The sequence below is a fragment of the Cottoperca gobio genome, chromosome 7, assembly GCF_900634415.1.
Source record: "Cottoperca gobio chromosome 7, fCotGob3.1, whole genome shotgun sequence".
Taxonomy (NCBI): domain Eukaryota; kingdom Metazoa; phylum Chordata; class Actinopteri; order Perciformes; family Bovichtidae; genus Cottoperca; species Cottoperca gobio.
The window spans coordinates 6,968,942-6,994,952 of NC_041361.1; the positions used below are offsets into that span (position 1 = coordinate 6,968,942).

The window sequence follows — 26,011 nt, forward strand, 5'->3', positions numbered from 1 at the left end:
ATGCTTGCAGATACAGGAGAGGTCAATTCAACAACAGATTAAAGCCATATTCTGTCATTTATTGAAGTTCAGTTCTGGTAAAGAAAACAAAAGGCAGAAGGATGCTGAAGCTTATTATCATTTTCAGGATTTATTTCTCTTTTTTTTTTGGTTTACATCAAATAGAACAGACATACATTGGCACATGCAAAGTGAACACTTTGTGGTGCTTTTCATTACCATCCAAATCCAATTGAACAAAGACTGGATATTTATTTTTGTACTCCAAACATGAAAATACTCTCAAATATTTACAAAAAATATACTTACAATGCCCATCACTCTAACATAATAATCATCTGGGACTGATTGGAGTTGAATTCAGTAAAACAAAGTACTGTATGTGGCAGAGCTTGCTGTTCAAGGTAATTAAATCAACTGCAAGAAAAAGAGGCACAGAAGAAAATCACTTAAACGATACAAAACAAAAATCAGATAATGGGAACCCCAAGAGAATATGGCTTTAATGACATTTCAAAAGAAAATATCTTGAAAGCAGATCTACTGTCCTTTTTTTTTTTTTTTTTTTTGTGGTTTGTCCTCGTTCACAGTGACCCCTTTTAGCAGGCAAGTTGTTCTCTGTCAGAGACAAGAGGGCCACAACACAAGTTTAAAACCTACAGTTTAGTGAGGCGGACCCAGCCACACTGACCTACAGCTGTGCTAGTCTCTGCCAGGACTCATGTATCATGTCTGGATGAAGGTTGGATGCTATCCACAGTCCTGGAGTGCATAGGTACTGCAGGTGGTGCTGGGATGCCTGCGCTCGCTCTCCTGTCTCTGTCTGTCTTTCTCTGTTCCTCTAGACCTCCCTTCCCTTTTCAAATCACAGATAAAAGGACAAACAGCATTCATTTTCAAGCAGATCAGATCCTGAGGTTGTTGTAACTCACATATGTTTTCTTGGTTGCTTGACCTGAGAACAGAGTAAAAAAGAAAAGATTAAGATTCACTTGCATTGCTGAAACAAAACTAAAAAAGCAGCTTGAGGAAGTAATTAAACATCGACTGCTTTTGTAAACTCGTCCTTCGGTGCTGCGCATCCTTATCACCAGCTGCGTGCAATCAGTTGCAATATTTTCTAGCCCAGTGTATCATTTCAACTCACAATGCCCCTGTGTGCAGCCTTAGTTTCTATTTTCAGATGTTAACTAGTGATAAAAAACACAAACACCACACAAGTGAGCACCGAACAAATGCTAGGGCATGCAATGTGATCCCAGCCTGGATTGCCATGGTAACATATCAGAACGTGGCTGAGTGCCTAGGTGCTGTGCGTGTGTGTGTGTGTGTGTGTGTGTGTGTGTGTGTGTGTGTGTGTGTGTGTGTGTGTGTGTGTGTGTGTGTCCTCCTGTGTATCTATTCTTATGAGAACCAATTTCAGCTTCAAACCTTCAGAGTGAAGGCGTTTCTGCCTCGTCGTGACTTCTGTACAAGGCTGTTTTAGGGTAGTCCTTCAATGTGTGTGTGTGTGTGTGTGTGTGTGTGTGTGCGTGTGTGCGTGTGTGCGTGTGTGTGTGTGTGTGTGTGTGTGTGTGTGCGTGTGTGCGTGTGTGCGTGTGTGTGTGTGTGTGTGTGTGCGTGTGTGTGCGTGCGTGTGTGTGTATGTGTGTGCGCGCGGCGGAGAAGAAGATCTATGTACATTTTCTTAATCACAGACTTTGCTATAAATTCTAATTCTACTGCTTTAATGTTGCTATGGCAACCAGCTCCCATGGGCTATGCAATTAAAGTCGCACCATTTCTTTACAGCTGCATTTTGTAGTCTTAGCCAGCAAGTATGATGAATAAAACATTAGTAAATGTACAACACATTCTTGCCGTTAACCATAAACAGTCTAACATAGTTGTTTTGTGTGTGTGTACGTGTGTGTGTGTGTGTGTGTGTGTGTGTGTGTGTGTGTGTGTGTACTTTGGATTTAGATATCTTCCTACGCTATCTGATTAGCTTATTATTCATCTCCTCCCCAAACTTTTTATTATATTTTGTTCTGCGGTTTTTGTTGGGTTAACTTTTCTTCCCGCAGTACTCCTTGTTCATTAAATTGATCTGAAAAACATCAAGTCTTCCACAAATGCCTGCATTAGTTGATCTATATTGGAAAACACAGTCCATCAGCACAGTGAGGCATTTGAGCATCTCTGATTTGGTCTTTTAGAGGCGTAATCAGGAAGATATTACACCGCATCAGTACCAATGTAAATCTGCAGAACTGCTAATGATCTTAATCCCATAAATCACTCCGAGTCATTTTATACAGGACTGATGGGTCCTAAAAGGGAGGTATTTGGCGCTCTGATGGTTACAGGAATTGATGGACAGTCTCCAGGGATGGTCGAGGCACAGTTCAGGTTTCGGAGCGGTCATGCACATAAATTTGCGATTAATAAATGTCACTTCTTTTGCAGCTAAAAAAGAAGGGCAAGAGGAGGAGAGAGAGTGCTGGGAGGGGAGACGAGGGGAGAAGACATTCATGTAGGAGAGACAGAAGGTGAGAGACACACAGAGCAGATGACACGGTGCACTTTAGGGAGGGCCTTGCATAGACCGCATGCCCAGCTTGGGGACTTTTGATGTGCTGCTGCGACAGATGTTAAGCTTTCACCCTCAATGCAGAGTGAATTTGCTCATTGAGCCACATGGGTGACTGGCAAGGATGTGTTCCTGATCCCCTGATACACTTGCATCAGCTCCCTGATTTATATGTGCGTAACTCACATCTCACATTCAGTCACACACAGATACACACATTGAAAAACGCACGCACAGATGCACACTTATAGTTGTACGCATACACAGGCTTATTCAGCTCCTGACAGATGAGTGTGACAACTGTTGGGTGTTTGGAGAAATTCACAGGAAGATCTGTCATCTCATAGGCGTAATTCAAAGAGAGGGTTGAGGGGCTTGTGCACCTGTGGGTGCCATGATCGCTCTGTGATTAGAAGCGTTGCGGGAGAGGAGGCCTTTGGAGACTGTGATGTGCGATTTGCATGAGCTGTCAATCATCTTTGTGTTCATCCTGTCAACTAGAAAAGAGCAAATCTAAATTCTAAAATCCAGCTTTTCCAGGTTTCTTTTCTCTAAAACCCTTTCGAGTGTTGGTGTTTCTCACCACAAACAAACACTATATTACCTAACTGTGGAAGTATGTAGGCATCCCCACTCACATACTAATACCCAGTATTATCTTTGCTAACAGGATTATGCTTACTGTTTTGGATGAAGGGTGGTATGAGTAACACACAGCCACAGAGACAGATTATCTCCTTCCATTCCCGGCAACAAAGCCGTGCTTCTTAAAATCTTTTCACAGAGCGAGTCCCCCCCCCCCCCCCCCACGCCCATCTTCTTTCATGCTCTCACTGTCATGCACTTGAGCTAAAGGTCTAACCATTTATCAGGGAACCTGAGATAACTAGTTCCATTCTATAGGATATTATACGTACTTTTTACCCAAGTATCCACCAAATTAAATTGCTAGAATGAGATTTTCTAGTACAAGAAAAGAAATATGAGAAAAAATAGAAAGGCATCTTATTCGTCCTTCTTGGGAATATTTGATTTAAAAGCAATAGAAACCTCCATAGCGCAAATATATATGTAGATCTCAGCTCCTGGCTGTCTGGTCTGTATAACACACTGATCTCTATATAAGATTTATTGAGTCATTCTCAATCATGGAACCCATCTGCTATCGGCCCGAGGACGATGAGCCTCTTGGGGCAAAAGCCACTTTTTCAGGCGTAGTCGCCGGCGGATATCCGGGCCAAGACACTGCTCATTGTTTACAGTCAAGTCACGAGAATGGAGTTGGACTTGTAAGACGACTTTTACAACCAGATTGTAAACTAAATGGACAGACTGCGCCCACTGGAACCCACACATGGGTGATATGAGATCCATGTGTGTGATGCTGGCTTAAATAGATTTTATCACGGCCATTTTCACAATTGCTGGAGCATAATTTGGGTTGATCATCGCAGAACGACAAGTGATACATTTAGGTTGTATGTGATCAAACATCAGCTTTCATATTGTGTTTTACACATTATTACCTCAGGGCTTAAACTTTGCCTTCACTACGCTGGGCCGTGTTAGATTTGAAAATAGATAATTATATGTCTATGGAAAAATATATAACTGTCGCAGAGCAAGAATGTCTCTGTATATGTATGTATACAGCTATAAGGAACCCTATATTAGACCTGTAGACCTCCTTTATTAATACAAACCTTTGTTTCCACTGTACTCAGTGAAGTGTCAGCTCAACTCTCATATCACCGTCGCAATCTTTCGGACTAATTTGGCATCTTTTGACAACAATAGGCCTATTAAGCCGTATAAAGCTGTTTAGAGACCTTCGGAGAAACGAGCGTTATTAAGTATAAAAGAAAGGCGTGATGGATATTGCTTTTGTTTTTTAAAGTTGTGCTTTGACTTGGATACAATTACCAGTAAAGGTTCGAGCAGATAATGCATTTCTTCTTGACCTTTTAGTCAACGTTATTGTATCTTTAAAGCAGTGGTATATATTCTGATTACACATGAAACTTGCTCTAAATTTAAATGTGCTTGGTGCATTTGTGTGCAGCTCTGAGGCTTTGTGATTCTTTCACTGGGGCTACTTACTCATGGGGTCAGCAGCAGGGTTCTCACACAGCTCAGTCTTAGCCTCTCCATTGGGCCTCTCGCTGGGTTTCTGGGACAGACGTGACGACATCGTGGCAGCTGTGACCACAGCCTTGAAGCTACGCTTCCTCTTCTGTACGTTCATCTCAGGGTGGAAGATAATAATGTACACCTTGGGCATGTAGAGCATGCCCAGTGCTACTGAGGCACTAAGGTTCATAGAGATGGTCAGGGTGGTTGTTTGAATGTACAGCTGGAAGAAAGCACAGACAGGTAAAAGGTGATTTTAGTACAGACAGCAACAGCATCCTTTCTATGAGATTTGGGCTTTTGTTCAGTGAAGCAGATAAATAAGTAATTCTAAAGCCACATCAAATAAAATGAGATACAAAACAGTTATGATTGCTTAAGTTCTGTGGCCAATTACAGACAGTCACACTGTTGAGCACAGCGATGAGGCAAAACCTAATAATAACCATCGCCTGATAACAGAATATGAGCATCCAGCGAAAAAAGTTCATTGTCCTTGTTTCAACAGTGGAGTTGAGAGAAACTATCTAAAAACGGCCTGCATCATTTCTGTGTGTTTGACTAATATAATACAAAACCTTCTGATAATAACTGATAATTCTATTTATTTGCAAAAAACATGTTTTAATAGTCAAACAATCTCATCAGATACGTTGAGTAGGTGGTGTGCAGTGTGGATATTTGCTCTGTGTGGCTGTGTGGAAAGGAGCAGTCATGCGTACGGTAACATAATCTAGCAGCATTTTATTAAAGCCTGACCTACAGCTACTCACTCAAGTCGAAGACGGTTCAAACGTATTAAGGACAATAGCAGAAGAATCACCATGGCTTGCAAAACGCCCTCACGTGGCCTCCTCGCTACCAGTGCGTCCGCCAGTGCCTAGATTGATAGACTACACTGTCCGTGACATGTTGCAATCTTCTTTTCTTTCCCCTCATATCAGATCGTTCATCTCACCACTCACGCATTCATCGGCCCAATGTTCAGCCGCTGAACCACTCCTTCCACTGCTAACCGTTCCTGTAGCCAGGCGCAATGTCAATCCCTCCTAGAGTAGAGCATAGACTAAGAACACTGCATCTGCAGTTTACAGCAGGTCTACATTGTTCTGCAGCTCTGCATGCAGCCTGTAAAAGGCTCTCACTGTGGTAAGTGGTAACCTCATTCAAAAGACTTCCATTCACAGGAGCCCTACATAGGTATGCTTTCTGAAATGCTTTCTCTATAACATTCCCTTCAGAGGTTACATAACACCTTTCACAACGAGATGTGGTAATTACGAGCTTACATGACCCAGATCCCAGACTTAAGTGAGCACAAATTTTATATTGTGACTTCATCAAAAGGTGGTTATTTCACTAAGCGGTAGGGAAGGCAGTAATTCAGCACACAAGAGTCTCTGTTTTCATTGAAGGGTCTTGGAGAAGAAAGAATCGCTTCAAGAGGGAAAATTATTGTTTCAAGAGCAGATCACCAAAGCCTCCTCGCTAATCTACTGCACTTGAAAGCATTACATGTCACTTATAAATTGCCCGCCACTGGTGATCTGAATGGGGAGAGGATACAATCGCAAACACATTAGCCACCACAGTGTATCTGCAGAGCAGCGAAATGCTCACTGATTCAGCGAGAGGCAGAAATGTCTTCATTTGCATACAGTTTTTCTTGGTAAATAACACGACAAGGGTCATTTATTTCATACAAGACACTCTTTTACAGCCCAGTCCTGGCTTTGTCTTCCAATCTCCATTCTGAAATCTGATATCATCAACATGCCAATACACTCAACCGCTGCTTTCTCTCTCTCTCCATCCCCTCTCTCTGTGGAGCAGCATCAGAGGCAGCGATCTGGCTGGCGCACCATGCATTAATAAGTGTATGAATATCACAATGCCCTCGGTGCACTCTGTTCTGAGCCACTCCAAGCTGGGGGAGAACGGAAATGTTGCACTTTCTCTTGTGTCTGAGCTATGAATTCACAGCGTTTGTGATTAGATATCCGGGCAACCGTTCAAAGCATTGCGAGGAGTACATGTGGGGTCAAATATAATCACCAGAGAATCTCCATCCTGTGCTGTGTTTCCATACTTGGTATTTGGTAACCTGTCTGGTATCCATAGCAACACCACAGAGTTTGGCGTGAGCAACTAAACACGGCTAGAATAAGCTTTTAATGAGATTCTGATACCTCAGACGCTGGCAAAGCTGACCCTATCAGAACTGATTTATTGGCCATGCAGGGGAGTTGATTCTGGAGCAGGCGCACAATGAGTATTAGGTGCTTACTCATACTCATCGCACACAAGCAAACACACACACGGAAAAATGTGTAGATATGTAGGCTTTCACTCCTTGTAGCACAGCTACACATGCGCACATTCACAAACACACCAAACCACATCCTTTTCCTTACTGCCTCTAATCAGCGAGACGGGGTTTTTCTCATTGTGCCTCTCGATGAGCTTGACCCAAATTTGTAGCCCCTCTCATCCACCACTCACATGTTTAGCTTGTCACAGAACATTCATAATTAATTCCTGTTGCTTTAACATTAATAAATACATGAAGTCATTTTCACAACTGCTTGGCAACTCTCTATTTATAGCCGCAGTAATAATTTATTAACGTCCTCATCAAGAATCAAATCAAACGGCTGCTTTTGAATTTTACATCTCACTGACAAGCCGAATGCCAACATCCAGCCACAACAAGCGACACGTCTTCCATTTAGACAAAACGCCGTTGAGAGCAATCCTCATAATTATATCCACCAGGGATATACTTACTGCAAAGGCAATTTAGTTGGGTATAGTTGAGTACTCAAAATGCACACAGCGATAAGGACTTGATTCAGTAAGTGACAATTAGGACGCTCTCTTGCCCTGTTAGAAAATGCCTTCAATAATGGATCCAGGGGATTTGCAGTCTCCTATCAACTACCTGGAAGTCTCCAGTTGTTCTGGGTGCCCTACTTTCTATCTGGGCTCATATCAAGAATAACTCTGTCTGGCATTGTGCCGCAAAGCCCGTTTCTATACTGGAGACACCGCTTTCTGTGTGGACGGTCTTCCCCTCATTTGGACTCTAGCTTGATGCCCAGAAATGGGGAACTCCTGCACGAAGAGAAAGAGGTTGTGACAGATAGAAGCCACTCTTGCATGTGTAAGAGCTGAGAGTCAAACCCAATCTGAGGATCTCGCTATTGACGTTTCCTCGACATGATTTGTTGTAATCCGTTGTTTACACCTGTCTCTATGTCGATACATGTGATATAAATATGGAATGATATGTTCGTTTCTCTAATAATTCATGAAGCGTCTACTGACTGAACAAAAGTTCTACTGGTGGAGCATTTTTGTTCCAACCTTTAGCACCAGGGGGTGAAATCGCATTAACTTAAACAAACCGGGCAATATTTAGAAGAGGAGGAATGTTTTGCTAACGCTTGATGACAAAATGGGGAAAAAGCATCTTTGCAACAGTGATGATAATAATGAGTCAAACTTTACGAATAGTATCTTCATAAGGCGAGGTAAAATCTATTATGTATTATTCATTTATTTAAAAATGATCGCATTGAAGAATAGAAGAGCTACAATAATTAAGAGATGTTTTCACATTACAGATATATATTTTCCCACCTGTAAAAGACATAAAGTAGAAGATTTCATGTCCTCGGTGGAGAGGCGTGCCACGGCCCACAGAGAACCTTGTTGTGTGTGCACTAGACAATAGATGCAGTTTGTGTGTGGCATGTTTTGTAAAACAATGTGGTTGGATAGAGCTGATATGATAATTTCACACAGCTGAGTCAAATTACCTGCTATTTTAATTTGCATAGTTTTTTGTTGATGCCAGATGAGTGGTTTGCCAGTGTTTATTTTAAGTCTGCTGTGTAAATGGCGTATTGGTAAAAATCATTATAAGATTTATTCTATTTATTACATCCGCCAAGGAGGTTTGTTTTCAATTTGGTTTGTGTGTTTGTCAGCAGGATTATGGAAGAAATTCTGGCCCGACTTTTATGAAATATGGTGGATGGATGTAGGATGGGCCAACCCCATTACATTTTGGAACGGATCCAAATTCATTAATTTCTACTTTGCGTCTCTGAATGTTGTAAAGCAGAAATGTCTCCTACTCTCCAGCGTGATAAATAAATCCTCTTCATCTTGATCATTATTTTCAAAATAAAACCTACAATTTTTCTTCTTTCCATTACACTTCACCAGTTTAAGCTTTTTGCCCGCAGTCTGCCGCTGGTGCTATCTGCTCAGATTGAAACAAAAATAAAACAACTGAGGCAGGAGAATTTCACACAAGACGCTAGAGTGTGATAATCCCATTAGGGGAAAATGTAATTTTCTCGGCTGTTATATATATTCACACACTCACAGGCCCAAATGAACATGAACTAACAACACCTATATGCATTATGTTTGCAGAGGTGCCAGTAACGGCATCCCTTAGTAACTATTGTTACTATTGACTATTCTTCACATTTCTATGTCGTCTGATTGTTCAAAGCTGTTTTCAAACAGTGACGCTCAAGGCTCAGAGTTTGTTTCAAAAGTCAGTTGAGGACTGAGGACAGCTGAATTTGGATGCTGGTGACTCTCAGTCATTACCTTGAGAGTGTTGAGCCTTTGACTGAGCACATGCAGGTGCACGGGAGGCGGGAGGACTGCTCTGTGATCTTTTGTTGCTGTTTTCGCATGGCTTCCCTCAACATGAGTTTGAATGGGCGGAGGGGGAGAAGGAGGGGGAGGGGAGTCACAGGTGTGGAAAATATGGGCATCTAAATTGTGTTGAGTTAAAGAAATTCAACTCAGTGCACAGCCACAACGTCTGCTACAATACAATGCAATATAAAGTCAAACAGCTATCAGTGGCAGCTAGCTTCATATCATCCCAGTGTTTTTGATATCTGACAACATAGGGTGAGAGAGATTATTCAAACGTTTAGCTACATCTGCAATTTAAAACAAAATGGTACTTATAAAGTGAAGATTAGGAGTCAAATGCATCACATTGGATCCAATTCAGCCTCTAACAGTTCATTCACATGCACATACAGACACACACAGCATGCATCTCTCATCCATCACCAATAACATCAATATTTTTAGTGACGTATTCATGAAGAGATCTGTGAGATGTTGTGAGGAATGTGTGCTCCTACTGAAAAACGTAAGTATAAGTAAGCTGTAAAAAAGGATAATAAAGGAGAAAGCTTCACGTCACCTTAACTACACTGCAGCTTCTGCAAAGGATGTTATCAAGACATGCAAAGGCACTTCTCACTTGCAGTGGCTAGGGAGTAAGCAGAAATGTGCCCACGAAGGCCATCACACCAGGATGCTGTGGTATGAACTGGAGGTGAGTGCAAGACAGACGCTGGTGTGAAGAAAGAGTTAACTGCATAAAGGGGAAAGATAAACACATTACTGCCTCGCGAGTAACATAATGAACTCCTAATCGCTGCTGAGGGTGTAACTCATCTATGAAATCAGCAGCAAATTGAGATGAGGAAAATCAGTTTCTGATCCATCTCATGCGGTAGCTTAGCAGGAAGGATATTGAACGCTGTGCCTCTCAAAAGGTTAGGAGTAACACTTTCCTGTCAGCGTCGATATTCTGTCAGTGGAAAACTTCCCCTCGACTCCGTCTCGTACACACGACCTGCCAAACAGCACGAGCAGCTCGTGAGTCCAGCCGACGCACGCATCTGTATTCTGCCCAGTGCTCGCCAGATAAGCAATGACTAGCGTGTCGGGTCAAGATGTCATATTCTCAATCAACTCCAGTAGCACCCAATGTTAAATGCTTTGTTGAGTAGAGCGCAGCTGTCAAGAGATGGGATCTGTTGAATCAGACTTCTATTTATCCCCCCAGTTCTCCATGCCTTCTTCCTCCAGAATAATGCATAATAGTATATGTTGAGCCCAAAGCGTGAGAGCTAAGATAATGGGATCTGGAGCTGCCGGCACCCCCATCCGCGTCCTCCTCCGGTATTTCAGGATTCTGGTGCTTAACATCAACCCTTCTTCTGCTTTTCTATTTCGGTCTGGGGTGGTCATAGTGTGGGTTTCCATGCACGTCAGAGCCATGTGAATGTAAAATCAAAAGAAAATGAACCCACAATTTATACAGTCATTGTGTGTGTGTGTGTGTGTGTGTGTGTGTGTGTGTGTGTGTGTGTGTGTGTGTGTGTGTGTGTGTGTGTTCTTTATATACACTTTGTGTTAGTACAAATATGCATGTGCGCATGTGTTTGGACAAGATAAAAACAGGGCCGAAGGAATGAAAGGGAAATTGGTGAGAGGCGGGAGAGACGCAGACAAAGAGAAGGGTGGCGACAAAGAGAGAGAAAGAGAGAGAGAGAAAGCAAAGGAGAAAGAAATGACTCACCTTCTCTGCCGACTGCGCTGTGCCAAAGAAAATCGGGATGAAGGCCAGCCAGACTATACATGTGGTGTACATAGTGAAGCCAATGGGCTTTGCTTCATTGAAGTCTTCTGGTACATCCCTTGTCTTGATGGCGTAGATGGTGCAGGTCACCATCAACAGGATGCTGTAGCCCAACGAGCAGATTATCTGTAGGTCTGTGATGTCACACTTCAGCACGCCACGGGCCAGCATGGGGTTAATGGTTTTCTGCTCATCGTAGTCGATTATGGTGTTCGGAGGGTCGACGGCAAACCACACCAGCACGCCCAGCAGCTGCACGCAGATCAGACTGGAAGTGATGGCAATCTGGGAGGTGGGACTGATGAAGCGAGGGGCCGTGACCGTCTGCTTGCCTTGCTCGAAGATACGATAGATACGGTTGGTCTTGGTGAGCAGCGCGGCGTAGCTGATGCACATGCCCAGGCCTAGGAAGATCCTCCTGAAGGCACACACGGCTATGTCAGGCTTGGCAATCATGAGGAAAGTGATGATGTAACACAGAAAGATGCCAGTTAGCAGCACGTAGCTCAGTTCTCGGCCCGACGCCCGCACGATAGGTGTGTCATTGTAGCGTACGAAGGTTGCCATGACAAAGCTGGTGGCAATGATACCGAGCATGGCCAGGAAGACGGGGATTATTGCCCATGGGGAGTGCCACTCCAGCTTGACAATGGGGATGGGTTGGCAGGCGGTTCTGTTCGGATTGGGCCTCATGTTGTAGGCACAAAGTCTGCAGGAAGTCTCGTCATACTGGTACTGGTAGCCATCACATAGCTCACAGTGCCAGCAGCATGGCATGCCCTTTACCTTCTTCTTCCTCTCTCCAGTTTTGCAGGGCAGACTGCACACAGAGATCGGCACCTCCTGCTCCCCATCTGGCCACTGAAGCTCCTCCAGCTGGTAGAGAGATGACACACAGCACAGGAAGATAGGGTTAGAGATGGAGTGATACGCCAGAGCTACCACTGAATATGAATACTATGCGGATAATGAAAAGTACTTGAATTTTGGGCATGACTTCACAAGTTACATTCTTGCAATGCAGTCTTTGCAACAACAGCTGAAAAATGTAAACGTGGTCCAAAAAACAATTAACCTGATACAGTATAACATCTTTCTTGCCAATTTCAGAGGGATTGCCTTTTCTAATACTTCAAACACCATGGCAACAGAGCTTGTTCAGTGAAATAAAAACAAATAAATGTGAAATGCAAAAGACATTATGTTTTAATACAGAAGCCAGCGAGGTATGAAATGTGTGATGATAAAGAAGGAAAATGAGACTCTGGGATTGCCTCTTTTAGACTTTGCAGAGCTATTTCTATTTATGATCTTGTCATCAATATGAAAAGTGCAGTACACAGGCGCACTGAAGAACTATCTGAAAGTCCAATCCAAAAGAGCCCTGAGGTGTTTCATGTCGGCCTTAAAAAAAAACTAGAAGAAATGTAATTTTTTAGGGCTCTTACATATTTTGTTAGTGCGTAATGTCATAGCACTTTCAGCTGATATTTAGATTTATTTTGAAAGTGTACTGATCCATGGCTTTAAAAGCACCAGAAGATTAATGCTTTTCCAACAGGGCATTTTCACAGCAATATACGGTATGAGCCAAGTAACCAGAATGAATCAGTTGGAGTCCAACAAAGAAAAAGAAACAAATTACACATTCTGGTGATATGATGGTTATGAAACAGATTTTTATTGTCCTCTAAAACTGATTGAATATGACAGATTTAAAAGGTGTTTGAGACAGAGTTTGAAACACTCTTTGAGTGTCGTAGCATTAAACTGTGGAAATGAACAGCAAACCATTTTTGCAGTGTGCTTTGATGTGAAGTGAATTCATGAAAAGGTACCCTGTGGAGACTTAGAGCTCTAATTGCCTCTATGGAGAAATGTCTTTAATGAGTGTGTCACCGTTTTGTTTGTCTCATGTATGTTGACAAGGACCTACGTGCACACACGTGACATGAAACACAGTCCAATGATTTCACACTATTCCACTGATCGTCACTGAATGTGACAAGAAACACAGCAACGATCCAGCTAATCAAAGAAGACTAGAGACCATCTTGCGATGGGATCACACCAGCTGCAAACCCGAATCGGGACAGGTGTGTAAAGTGGCCATAAAAAAAAAGTCATAGTATAGTATGTCATATAAATGTCATAAAAAAGACATAGTACGCCATAAAAACGTCATAAAAAAATGTCATGGAGTGGTGTGCCATTAAAATGTCATAGTATAGACATAGAAAAATGTCATAAAACAAAGTGAGGAGAGCTGTGATGGGAGCTAAGCTATACCAGCTATGACCTAAGGATATTCCACTCTCTACCCAGCCTGCTACTGATATACTACTGATATAGTATGGCATTAAAATGTCATGAAAAATCATAGTATAGAATGCCATAAAATAGTCATTACAAAAGTCATAGTTTAGTATGTCATGAAAAAAAGTCTTGTAAAACAGATGCACGTATGATCACCGTCAACTGCATCTTCCGGCCACCCGGCCAGACCAGCCAGACTAAAAGCCACCAAGGGTGGAGTGACCACCCGAGGAGTAGAGGACTGGAGAGCATGGTATGGGTAGCTAAGTTCTCCAAGCTACTGTAGGACCTAAGGCTACTCCACTCAATACCCAGCCTGCTCATACAGGAAAGAGCGCATGTCTATGGTAGGTTGATTCTCATGTTTCCCCGATGTTGAACATTTTATATTAAGATGCAGGCAATATTATCTACCCAGAGAATTCTACATTGTTTTTGTTGCTGCTGTTTACATTTTCTGCTGATGCAAATTCATAAAATGCACTACAGTTCTTGATTTGTCGTGTCATGTTTTTCTTGTGTACCATAAATGGACTATAACTGCATTTTGTTGTGCAACCTTATGTTGCAGAAGGACAATAAATGATTCTTAAAACATCGAATCCTAGAAATTATAGTATGGCATAGAAATGTCAAGAGAAGGTCATAGTATGCCATACAAAAGTCACAGTAGGCTACAGTATGTCATAAAAATAAAAGTCATAGTGTAGTATGTCCTAAATAATTCATAGTATAATATGTCATATAATACATCATAAAAATGTCATAGTATATATAGTATGTCATAAAAATGAAAGTCAAAGTATCGTATGATACTTGCTTAAAGTTCATTTTAAATTTAAACCTTTGCTGTTGGAGGATTAGTAAAGTAAGTTTTTTTTTCATTGTAAAGTATGACTGTCTGTTACCTGTGCATATGACAATAAATATCTTGAATCTTGACATAAAAAGTCACACATTATGTCATAAAAATAAAATTCAAAGTATCGTATGTCATAAAAATGTCATAAAAAGTCATTAAATAGTATGTCTAGAAAATAAGTCATAATATAGTATGTCATAAAAACATCATGAAATACAAAGTCATAATATACATCATAAATAATTCATAGTATAGGATGTCATCAAAAGTAATAGAATAAGATGTAAAAGGAAATGGCTAATTTGCCCTACTTGCTCACACTATGCCCATCCGAGAAGTTGACCTTCACTTTTGTTTTGTATCTGCATATTTAGCCTGGCTCTGTCATAAAGGTAACAAAATGTCACAATTCTTAAAAAATAAAATATATTTTGGAACACCTTTGTGGTTACAGCGCATGCCACATTAACGCATTCCCGGTTGGACTCCAGCCTTGGGACCTTTGTTGCATGTCATATCTCCTCTCTCCCCTGCCTTTTCTAGTCTCTGTCTGCACACTGTCAAATGAAGTGCTTTACTTTATTTATAGGTAAATTATTTATTTATTTTATACAGATGTGAGCGCACATCAAACCACTAACCAGCTCGTGTAACTCAGAGAAAAAGAAACACCTCCAAGTACAAATATTATCACATACAAAAGGAAATCCAGCTAAGGATACCTACAGCATCGTCCAACTGTGAAAACTGCCAACAATTAAAGATACGCACGCACGCACGCACGCACGCACGCACGCACGCACGCACGCACGCACACACACACACACACACACACACACACACACACACACACACACACTGTGTACCTGTGTTACAAAAGTGTTGTTTCTGTGGTGTCTGGGTAGATTATCATCTGCCATTTATCTAGGGGCATGAAGGTGCCATTTGTTATTTGGACAATGAATGGTGCTCTCTGGAAAACCTCCCGGTTACACAGTGCGGTAACAGTAATGAGACCAACAGCTCTGTTGCCATGGAGACCGGAAGCAAGAATTTTGACACCTTGGACTCGTTTTCATTTGGGGTTTGCTTTAGTTGTTAATTTTACAGTTAATTTGAGTTTTTGTGAGCTGGAACAGCATTAATATTGAACTTTCAATGATCAAAACGTGTATAAGGACGCTCATTACAGGATAACCTTTGAATAAGGTTGCTCGTTATGTGTTACTCAACAAAGTGAAAGCTATTGCATTGGAATATAATTGCACTGTAACAGCATTTGGTTTGTAATCACACTAAAACAGGATGCAGCACAAATCTCAAGCAACAGACGTTGTTACACCTGCGAATTGATCCATCCAATCCATCCGGGAGTTTAATTCTGGTGAACCGGAGAGCCATTATGCAAATGTTAACTCATCTGTATGTAAATGTCATGTTTTCTTTTTGTGTGTGTGTAATCTGAGTTACATAGAAATGTTCAGCTCAGGTTTCATCCTTTCATACAGCTTGGGACAATTTCAGCCATGTTTGCCTTGAAATAAAATAAAACTCATCAGTTGCTTTATTGTCCACATGAATCACCCGAGCCCATTCTCGTGTTGTGACAGTGAGATCTATCATAGTAGCTGCAAACCAACACCTTGCACCTATAAAAGGCAGCTGTCTTCCAGCTCTACACTTAACTTGATATTAGACAACATTTGGCTTGTGGGTAGTTATTTAAAGCTCCCATGAAATGAAAAATACCCATGTTGTTATCCCATGGGTCTAACTATCTTTAAATATGCAAAATTAAAAAGAAATCCTCGCATATTCTTCTATTTAAAATCGCTCAGTTTTAACGAAAGAAAAGCTTTCATGTGATTTATATTGGGTGTATCTTAAATTCCATCTGATAAAATGTGATCATAGATTTAGAGTTTCATCATGTACAGTAAAAACCAGGCGCAGGGAAGCTACATGAGTAACATAAGAGGTGTTTCTTTAGGTGTCAGTTTCCAGCTACATCTTCAGCTGCCAAACACTGAACGTATATGGTTTGACACTTGGGATAAAAACATGTTTTTCTCTTCCACCCACTGACTTCAACGTCAGTCCTCTAAATCTATGCAGTGGGAGAGGAGTGATCTCCAACAATGGAGTAATGTCTGTTTAATGTTCTACTTTCTTACTTTTTAATGTTGAACTCTCATATCAAGCCCTCACTGATGTTTTAGTCAAGCCCTAACATCCTTTCACAGGTGAAAACATGTCAAACCCTTTTTTTAACAGCATACAAAATGTGAAATTACAGAGTTGTATCACCCTTCACGCCGATTTTTAAATATTTCTTTGTCGGTTTAAATGCATGATTTTCTTCTCTTCTTAAAAGCGGCTTTTGACACACTTGACAATGTTTCAATGATGAATATAAATGTGTTTTAAAAAATTAAGTCTAAAAGTAACTTCCTCTAAGACGTTGGAATATGTTTAACGTTTGCCTCACATTAGTAGGAAACTAATCAACTAAAATGTGCATGTTTCTCTGTTGATTGTTGGAGTAAAATATTACGCCTGAAGAATTTGGATAATTTATCTTCTGGGTGGAGAGTAACACTTCCTTTTTTCTTGCTAAATTGCACAAACAGATTCATTTTGCAACCAAAATACACCAATTAGACTGAAAGTAAAACATGTCTGCACCTGAGCTCTCTCCGTATTTGAGATGCAAATAATGTGCACCACCTTGTTATTTAAATCTTTAGAAAACAAGTATTCAGGCTTGTAAATCTTTTTGCATCGCTGATCCCAGACATCCTGTTTAGATACAAGCATTTAAACGAGATTTGGTCTGTCTGCCGTCTGTGTTTCTAGTAATGAGTAAATCGTCATACCCTGAGCTGGAGGTTTTCCACCCATTGTCCTACCACCTTATACTCTGGGGTGGAGGAGTTGGTCATCTGGAACTGGAACAGGTCATAGCGTCCTGGAGCGTCGCCGTTTTTGTTAAACACAACGGAGGTGCCAGCACTGCCTGTACAGAGCGAGAGAGAGAGAGAGAGAGAGAGAGAGTGCAGCAAAAAGGAAAGCAGGATAGAAAAGTGTTAGCTGGTGTGACAGGACACAACACCTCTTCTCATTACAGAAAAACATAAACTTTTAACCCTATGCTTTTCACTGTGCGGTGTCCTACATCTTCAACCTTTACGAGAATCACGTACAGGGAAGCAAGCTCCCTACTGACCAATGCAGCACTTCCTCAACTGCTTCCTATGCGTCATCACGGCTGCCTAAAATGGCCTCTGGAGGAATATATTTTCATATTCCAAACATGCTTATATATATTAACTATCAGCTGTGCTCTCATATCGGAAATTAAAATTAACGCACACCTCCTCAGGTAAGAAGTAATGCATTTCAATCACACAGTGGACAACAACACGAGCTGTAGGGAGGTTAAACAGGTCAGCCAGAGCATCATACGGTCCCCATCTGCTCCCAGTGTGCAGCAGCCTGTCTCAAGCAGAGCCCTGAAGATTTCACTAATTAGCTCAGAGAGGACTGCGGACACCTGAAACATCGTGCATGACAAAAATGAATTTTTGAAAAGTGTATTTGTGCGAGTGTGTGTGTGTGTGTGCATATCACTCAATTACGACTGCAGAGTGTGTGCAAGATAGTGTGTTAATGCAGATGTCAGTCACCATGAAATCTCCCTAGCAGGGGTAAATGTTGAATGGCGTTAATGGGAAAAGATGGTACTACTTTATTTTATACATGAGGTCTGCATTGTTGATGAGGTCATTTTTACCATCCCACATTGCTGAGAGACAATGAACAACTGCTACATGTTACAAGTCTATTCACCTTGGCACTGCATATGGTAGCTCGTAAGCACAAATGGATATACCATTTCTTTTTAAATGGGACAGGGGGGAGTCTGATGACACTTGGCATGGGAATTAAGTACTTTAATAGCTCTGGCTATAAAAAGTGTAGCGAAAGCACCAGGAGCATATGTCCAAAACACTTTTAGGAACATGTTGTCTTTTGTATCTAGAACAGAGCTCGTGGCTTTTGGATGGAAGGCCACTGCACCTTTTCCTTAGCTTTCAGCCAGGAGGGAATTTCATGTCCCTCCAGTTTTTCTTCCAAGGACATTTGTCATTGAGCGTTCTACAAAAGTTTCAGGCCAAAAGACTCTTGTTAAACAAGGAAGACAGAGGTGGCACTAGCGAGAGAAAAAGCCCATTATAGAATATGGGCATTACAAATGTTAGTTTAAAAGACCATTGTGACCAGAAGTGTCCATTTCCATGTTGATGCAGAGCCACAAATCCCTCTCTATCTGCTGTTATGCAAAGAGGCAGCACAGATATTCTACATTAACAATGCAGAAATGGCACCACTGGAGTACATTTCACCCTTCAGTCTTTCTGTTTAAAAGTAGAACAATAACCATAGGTATCCATTTGTCAGCACACTCAAGTGTCCTAGTGAAATCCATCTCAATGTGAAAACCAAACTCAAAACTTGGTGGGTGCCAGTCACCGTCCTGTCACTTCTACTTGCACCAGACAGACAGTAAACTCATTGACAAAGTGAATAAAGATGTTGACAAGGTATTGACTTTTGTAAGCAAAAGCAATGACAGGGATACAGTTCTTACTCTAATCTCCAGCAAAAAAAGAAATACAGCAACACAAACCAGTAAAGTGACATGAGTGATTGGGCACTTGGCGCTCTTCAGCTTTAGAGCAAATAATTAAGCGGTGTCTCTGCGTGTGGAGATAAAAAGACATTAGGAATTCCATTTTTTGTTTTCTATTGCCAGATATTTTCAAGGGAGTAAAATGGTCTGTGTAGGCTCTTCAGTGAGAACGCTGTCTAAGATGAAAGATTTATGCATTTGCATGTGGCTCTGAACTAAGACATGACAAAAAAGTGCACTGCCGCTGTGCCAAGCAGTGTGGGTGGACTGGGGATCCACTGCTGCGTTTCTCTCGCTTCATTATTCTCTCCTCTTCTTTTTTTTTTTGCCTCTCACTCTTCAGCTCTGTGACTCCGGCGCAGTGGGGAGATCAACAAAAGAAGGCTTACACTCCTTTGCTCTCAAACATACATTAACTGTGGCACATACACAGAATAATGTGCGTGGCTCCAGTCTTTAAATGCAATCAGGGGCAGTGAGATATGACTGACGGTGCCACAACAGAAGAACCTCTGCTTGTCAGTTAAAAGGTTTGAGAATATAAAAGCCAGGCAGGAAAGAGTAGAGGAGGTGGAGAAGGCAGCGATCCTATTTTTGTCTCAGGTGAAATGAAGCACTTTGTTTGTCAGAGCCACACGGAGGTAAATGTTGTTCAGAAGCTGAAAATCTCACCAAAAAGTCAGCCTAACCTCAGATGGTTATTGAGATTGGACCCCAGATTTTCGATCCCATGCATGAATCTGCACTCAGTTAAGGTCTCCTTCAAATTTCAGCACTGCACAAGCTATTGCATATATTCTGCTTCTTTAGTTCCACCTTAAAATCCGAGGGCTTCTCGCCTGCTGCCATAGCGACAGCGTTAGAGAGCTTTTTAGCCTTTAGCTCACTGACAGAATTTTTTTTCACATTTGTATACAAGTAATTATAAAGATTTCTTCGCCCTGTTGATTACAACGATCAAAACAGTGTGCATAGGAACACACCTTTAATGGATCAGTATAATTTAAGCGTGTGATGTTAAATAATTGTGGACAGATTCTATATTTTTCTTACAAATCCAGAGAAAAGACCAAACCCAGCAATGAATTAATCATACTAAATACTGTCTGTGTAGCGCATTCCTCTGTGCCAGATTCCTCCATTGCTGTCCAAAAACTATTAAAAACACATCAAAAGTCACATCAGTGCACCAGGTGTTCCTTCATTATGATAAACACGGGCACTGTTGTTCATATCTAATTGATCCCACGCACACCGTCCTTCTGCTGGAAATACTCACGAGCACAGAAATTAAGTACAGCTGAAAATATACCCAAACAAAAGCCTTATGTGGTCGTGTTTGAGTAAGGTTTGCTAAACACTGTAGTGCCCTGCTGTTTAACTAAATGACTGAGCCTTTGAACAATATATAACTATACATTTATGACCCGTTTCAACAGTAGGAATGAATGAGTTTGGGGCAGCCAAATATTATTATACTATAGGGAAGTCAGAAAGTTTTAACAATGAGAAAAATATAGATATACCACCAGCCTGTATCCTTACAGGCCAGTAGAAATGTTCTCGGCTGGTTCCAGACCTCTGAGTCACTGCCCACATGTGTTCTGTGCTGCGTTTGTCTTGTGTAGCATAATGAACCAAACTGAGACTCCATCTCTTTGTACAACCCTTTGTCGCATAATGACAATATATGATCCTTGAACTCTTGAATCTTCAATGTTTTCAGCGATTCAAAAAGGATTGTGTTGTTAGTTGGAAAAAAACAGAGCCATTCAGAGCTTTGTAGGCAGGTTAGTGAAAGGCACGACATCTTCATGGAACAGCTACATTCATGAGAGAAAGTGACTGAAAAACAGGCAAATTAGAGAAATGACAACTCTTAAATGTCTCAGAACGTTGGGAAAAACAAATGCTTTGACTGAAAATGATGAATGACTTTAATTAAGAGAAAACTAAACAAGACAACCTGAAAGAACTGAATCAGCTACCATCACAGAATAATGACGCAGAATAAAATGTCAATTTAGTTTTATTATAAGGCTAGAAGAGTACTACCTCTGTTAATGACTAATTACTAGAAACAGCAGGATTTGATTGGTTTACGTACAGTTGGCTCTTTCTTTGAACACATTTTATGACAAAGTAATCATATGTTGTAGCAAAATGTATTTGAAAGTATTAGCCGACTATCTATAATATGCTTCTGACTCAAAGAAGCAAGATGTTTCTTCTTCCTGCTACTTTTCAGTCATGGAATCTGTATAACTTTGTCTTTATATCTTTAGTGAATCGTTACTACAACATGTCTATCCCAGTACATACACGTACATAGCATCTCACATATGAAACATTGTAGTGCCTGATACTTAAGAAAAGAGACAGTGAGCTGGGTCCACCTCTAAAAGTAGGTCCGTTTTGAGTAGATTACGCAGATTCCTTACTTTAAACAGCTGAATCTGATCTAGAACATTTTGTGAAGACACAATGTACTTCAGAAGAGCCTCTAATGATCACTGGCTGACATATATGCCAGCACATTTGTAGTGACAAAGGTTTCTCTTGTTTTAAACTCGTCTCCCATTTGGCTCTCTTCCTCCACTCACTTCTGCATTTCAGAGCAGTTGTCATTAATAGCTATTTGCCATTAATTGTTAAGTATCTTCCCCATCACGTTCTGTACAGGGCTGAATAATGTAGAGGTTCAAGTACTTGCAGATCAATAATACATAATATTGGCTCAAAATATAACACAGATCCAGAATATGTGGTGGTGTTTTGAGCTATAAATTACATTTAATGCAAATTTTTAATTGTAGCCGGCCACAAGCGACTGCATATGGCACATAACACAGAGGAGGTGGTGTTGACCTTTTTACCAATTTGCACACTTGTTACAGTCTGAAACTCAGAAGCCTCTGGCTCTTATGTCTACAATTTAGATTTTCTCTAAATTGCTTTTTAAATTAACACTTTGGATTGGTGTGGACACAGCAGCTTTGAACAAATACGTGTAGGATAACATAATTAAGTTAAAGGAATAGTTATCACATTTTAAGAAATAACCTTGCTTTTCTTGCCCAGAGTTAGCGGCTTTGAGGTCTCGAAATTATTATTATTATTATTAGAGTTAAATACGCATATTTGCTTTCTTGCCAAGAGTTGGACGAGAAGATCGAAAGCAGTTTCTGGGGCCAAGAGACTGTTAGCTTTCTGCACTGATTAAACAAACAATCTAATATGTTTATTAGTGAGCGACGCTGAGTGTTTCCCCCCGTGTCCAGCCTTTGTGCTCAACTAACCTGTAGTTTTATATCATTTTTATTATTGTGTGAAAGTGTGGAGAAATACATATAAAACAAATCCACCATTCATCCTTCAAAAGAAAAGAGGCAGAAGAATTGTAAATTAAACCACTTCTAGATCTGAGAGGAATCACAGTGAAGACTAATACAACATATCATTGTATTACAGTCGAAGGTTAATCTTTGGGACAACTGGAATAATACTTGTTTGTATTGAATTGAATCTTTATTTAGCATATAGGCATGAGATCAGATCAGTATCAATCTTTTGATCGAAGTCTCCTCATGAAAACAAATAAGCGTCGAACTAATGGCTCATTTAAACTCATGTGTTTGACTCTATTACGTTCCTAGGTGGTTCGTCCATAACGTGATCTGAGTTTCTACATTCTTCAAGTATATTAATGACATAAGTATATATTATTCTAGAGGTTATTCCATTAAAAATGTCCTCCAAAACTCTGAATAAAGTAATACCATTTACTTTTCTCATCCGCACATTGTGTGAGCATCGGATGACTTTTGCAATGCGTCACTCACCATTGAAGCTGGTGTTTCGTATGTACTTCAGCAGAGTCTTTCCATCTGCAGACTCCATTAGTGGACACACGCCAGGATGATCAGGACACAAGTCCCTCTGCATGTTGTGGAGAGCGTGGGCCATGGCGTACACCGCGTCAATCACAAACTGCACCTTCCCTTCCTGCTCGTACTTCGAGTCGGCCCCGATGCGCTCCTTGCCTGAGGGAAGAATAGAAGAGAGGAGGACTTACAGTCAAATACACCATGAGCCATTAGACATTACATCCTCTCAGCACTCCCTATCATCCCCAGCTGCATTTTTATTCCACCATTTAGCATTCGCTGCCAGTGACTTCAATTGTGTTTTTGTAGGAATTACACATAAAGGGACAATGTGGCATAGCAAATAAGAAGAAACATTTAATTCCCACATGGAAAATATCAAGCTGAGCCGTGAGACAAAGCGTTTGTGACAAATACAGCAGGCTCAGATTGAAATACCGAGGTGTGTTACAAAGCAATAGGCTGTAAAAATCGGAGCTCACTAGTCCCATCTGCAAGGTGATCAGCGTGAACTTTAGTAACATCCTCGTCTGCACTGGCTTCCTGCTCTTATATATCCTCATCCCAGTGCACTGCTCTTTCACTATGGACTGCTGTAAAGGTTTTGCTTCATGCTGCTGATGCTCTGCTTGAATACGTAATGTACAACCTCTGCAGGATTTCTCTTCTTGATACAAACGAAAGTAGCTATTTCATTTCGCTGTTAGATTTCCAGGACCGAACATTAAAGAACAAAAACACTCAATAATAATAATAATTATAATCATCATCATCATTATCATCATAATTTCAATATTTAAGCTCCCAGTTAACAAAAAATGTGCCATCAAGGAAATAACTCTGAAGACAATTTTCTCCTCAGCTGCTCATAGCTCACATGGAGAGCTCGTATAAGGATGTGGGAGACTTGCATAAAGGGTCATAAGCATTCTGCGCTGACATTTCAGGTAATTTCTCAGAACTTAACATACATTTTCATCTCACACACAACCTTTCAGCCTTTCAGAGCGCTGTAGATGGTGCTAAATGGACAGTCTTTGAATGCAAACGCCTCCTGGTTACAGATACCAACATTTAAAAGGCATTTTAAAGAGGTTTGTGGGGCTCGCTGAGTGGACGAGCATCTTCTGTCTTTGACGCATGATAAAAGACGGCAAACAGGAGATTATAAAGGAAACAAAATCCTTCAGCAAACAGTAATTTGTGTCACACTGCCATTACCGTCATCACATATGCAAGATTAATACAGCATCCCACATCACAGGCATCCTCCTGGAAGATAATGAATGCAGTGCAATGCCTGTCACACCGATGACAGGCAGAGTTTAGGTAATAAGAGAATGCATCACTGTTAACAACACTATCTATAATGCTATCATAAAGATGGTAATAAAGCAGAATGGGGGCATGAGCAGTATTCACTCAGCTTTCTGTCATTTCCAACCTAAATAAAGTGTACTCTGGCTCTGTGCAGTTAGTACACACGGCACGACTCTGCTGAGCTGTCAAGGTGACTGGGTTAAGGGTAAAGAGAGAGGGAATATGGGATTTAAGAGTTACAGGACATTAGCCACCAGAGCAGACTGTAACTGTAGTATGACTAAGACAGGTAATGCATTACTATTCTAATAATAAACTCTGCCTGTCCTGCACCAGCTGAGTAGAAACACCTGGTGTTAGACTTTCTGGTTGCACTGCAGGCAAGAGGGGTTGAATTAAAACCCAAACAGTCGATCTACAGCTAGTAATGTGAGCAAAAGGTCAAGTTCACATCAACCTGACACAGGAGGATGAACATACGCGTCGTCTATTAGTGTAATACAGAAAGGTTCCTACGTTGTTTGTGTCAAAGGTCGTGTACCTGTGCATTTACGGCTGGTATCCTCTCTCTTCGAGGCACTGAGGAGCCTGCAGTCAAAGTTTTCCTCCCAGAACTCAGCAAACCACACGTTTCTGCGGTTGTTCTCGAGGGTGAGCCCAGTAAAGTATTCATCAAACCCTGGGAGTAGAGGAAAGAGGAGAACGGCTCAGTTCCGGACCAATTATCAACCAATTCAAACATGAAGGAAATGAAGCGAAACTTGCTGCAGCAGTGTCGTGGAGGTGGTGGTGGTGGTGGTGGTGTGATGCTGGCCGCTAGGTGCTGGAAACACACCAGCAAGCACTACCTCTTTAAAAATTGACCACAGTGGTTCCTCTTCCTCTCAAGCCCTATGGAAGTTTAATCACTTCTTTCATCTAGGAAATTACATTAATTAAAAAACAGGATGCATTATAAATAACGCAGTGATTGTAAATGGCACCGCGGCCTGTTGCCGTGGGCTGCGAGGTCCTGCAGGTGCTGAACAGGTTTTTCTTCCCTTCATTAGATACAGTACATTACAATAGAAAAGGATTGAAGGCATGATGTATTCGCTTAACACTCATTTCAACAGGAATTAAGTGTCTGTATGAAGCATTTGCTTGAGGAGAGGTAACTTGCTGCAACAGGAAGAAAAAAAAGCTTGTATGGAAAATTTTGTTCTCTTGTTTGTGCAACTTTACCACTTAATGTGGGTCAGAACTGAGCTGGAACTAAACTTCATGGTAAGATTTATGGTGCAGTAGTTTTTTTTTTTAACCTTTTGTTTCACAAATTTCCTTGAGAACAATCTGAATTGTACATTTTACGGTCTCGTCTGTGTCTCCACCCTCCGTTATCCAGTCATATCAGATGAGTCGTGGGTAGAGGTGATAATGGCTAATCAAAGCTGAGTGACTTTCTTTTCAAAAGATTATCAATGATGCATGGTGGATTAATAATATTCTCGCTGCTTCCAGAGTGTACATTTGTCCTGGCGAGACCTCACCTAATTACGGGAAGCTTCATAAAACTCAGACTTTCAAATTTCCTCGATTGTAATGATGAGTGGTTATCAGGATTGTGACACTGAGCAGAACTTAAAATTAACAGTACATGCTGTGAATAATCTATTTCTGTGGTCAATTTGCACATTTGTACAGTATCATTTCTTCCCTTTTCTTGATGGGGAAGTTTAATCTACAGTTTGAAAGATAAATCTATTCCTAAGCTCCTAAA

The 26,011-nt window shown here is 41.0% G+C and overlaps 1 protein-coding gene across 1 annotated transcript in view; it reads right to left on the reverse strand.

The window, feature by feature from the left end:
* Nucleotides 1–546: 546 nt before the first annotated feature.
* The window catches only part of LOC115011220 (metabotropic glutamate receptor 7-like), a 56,840-nt gene continuing 31,375 nt past the window's right edge, over nt 547–26,011 (reverse strand). The window contains 6 exon segments of the mRNA XM_029436276.1: nt 547–955; nt 4,673–4,925; nt 11,115–12,050; nt 17,229–17,368; nt 22,888–23,088; nt 24,794–24,931. Coding sequence (XP_029292136.1) covers nt 906–955; nt 4,673–4,925; nt 11,115–12,050; nt 17,229–17,368; nt 22,888–23,088; nt 24,794–24,931 — 1,718 coding nt within the window. The 3' untranslated portion in view covers nt 547–905.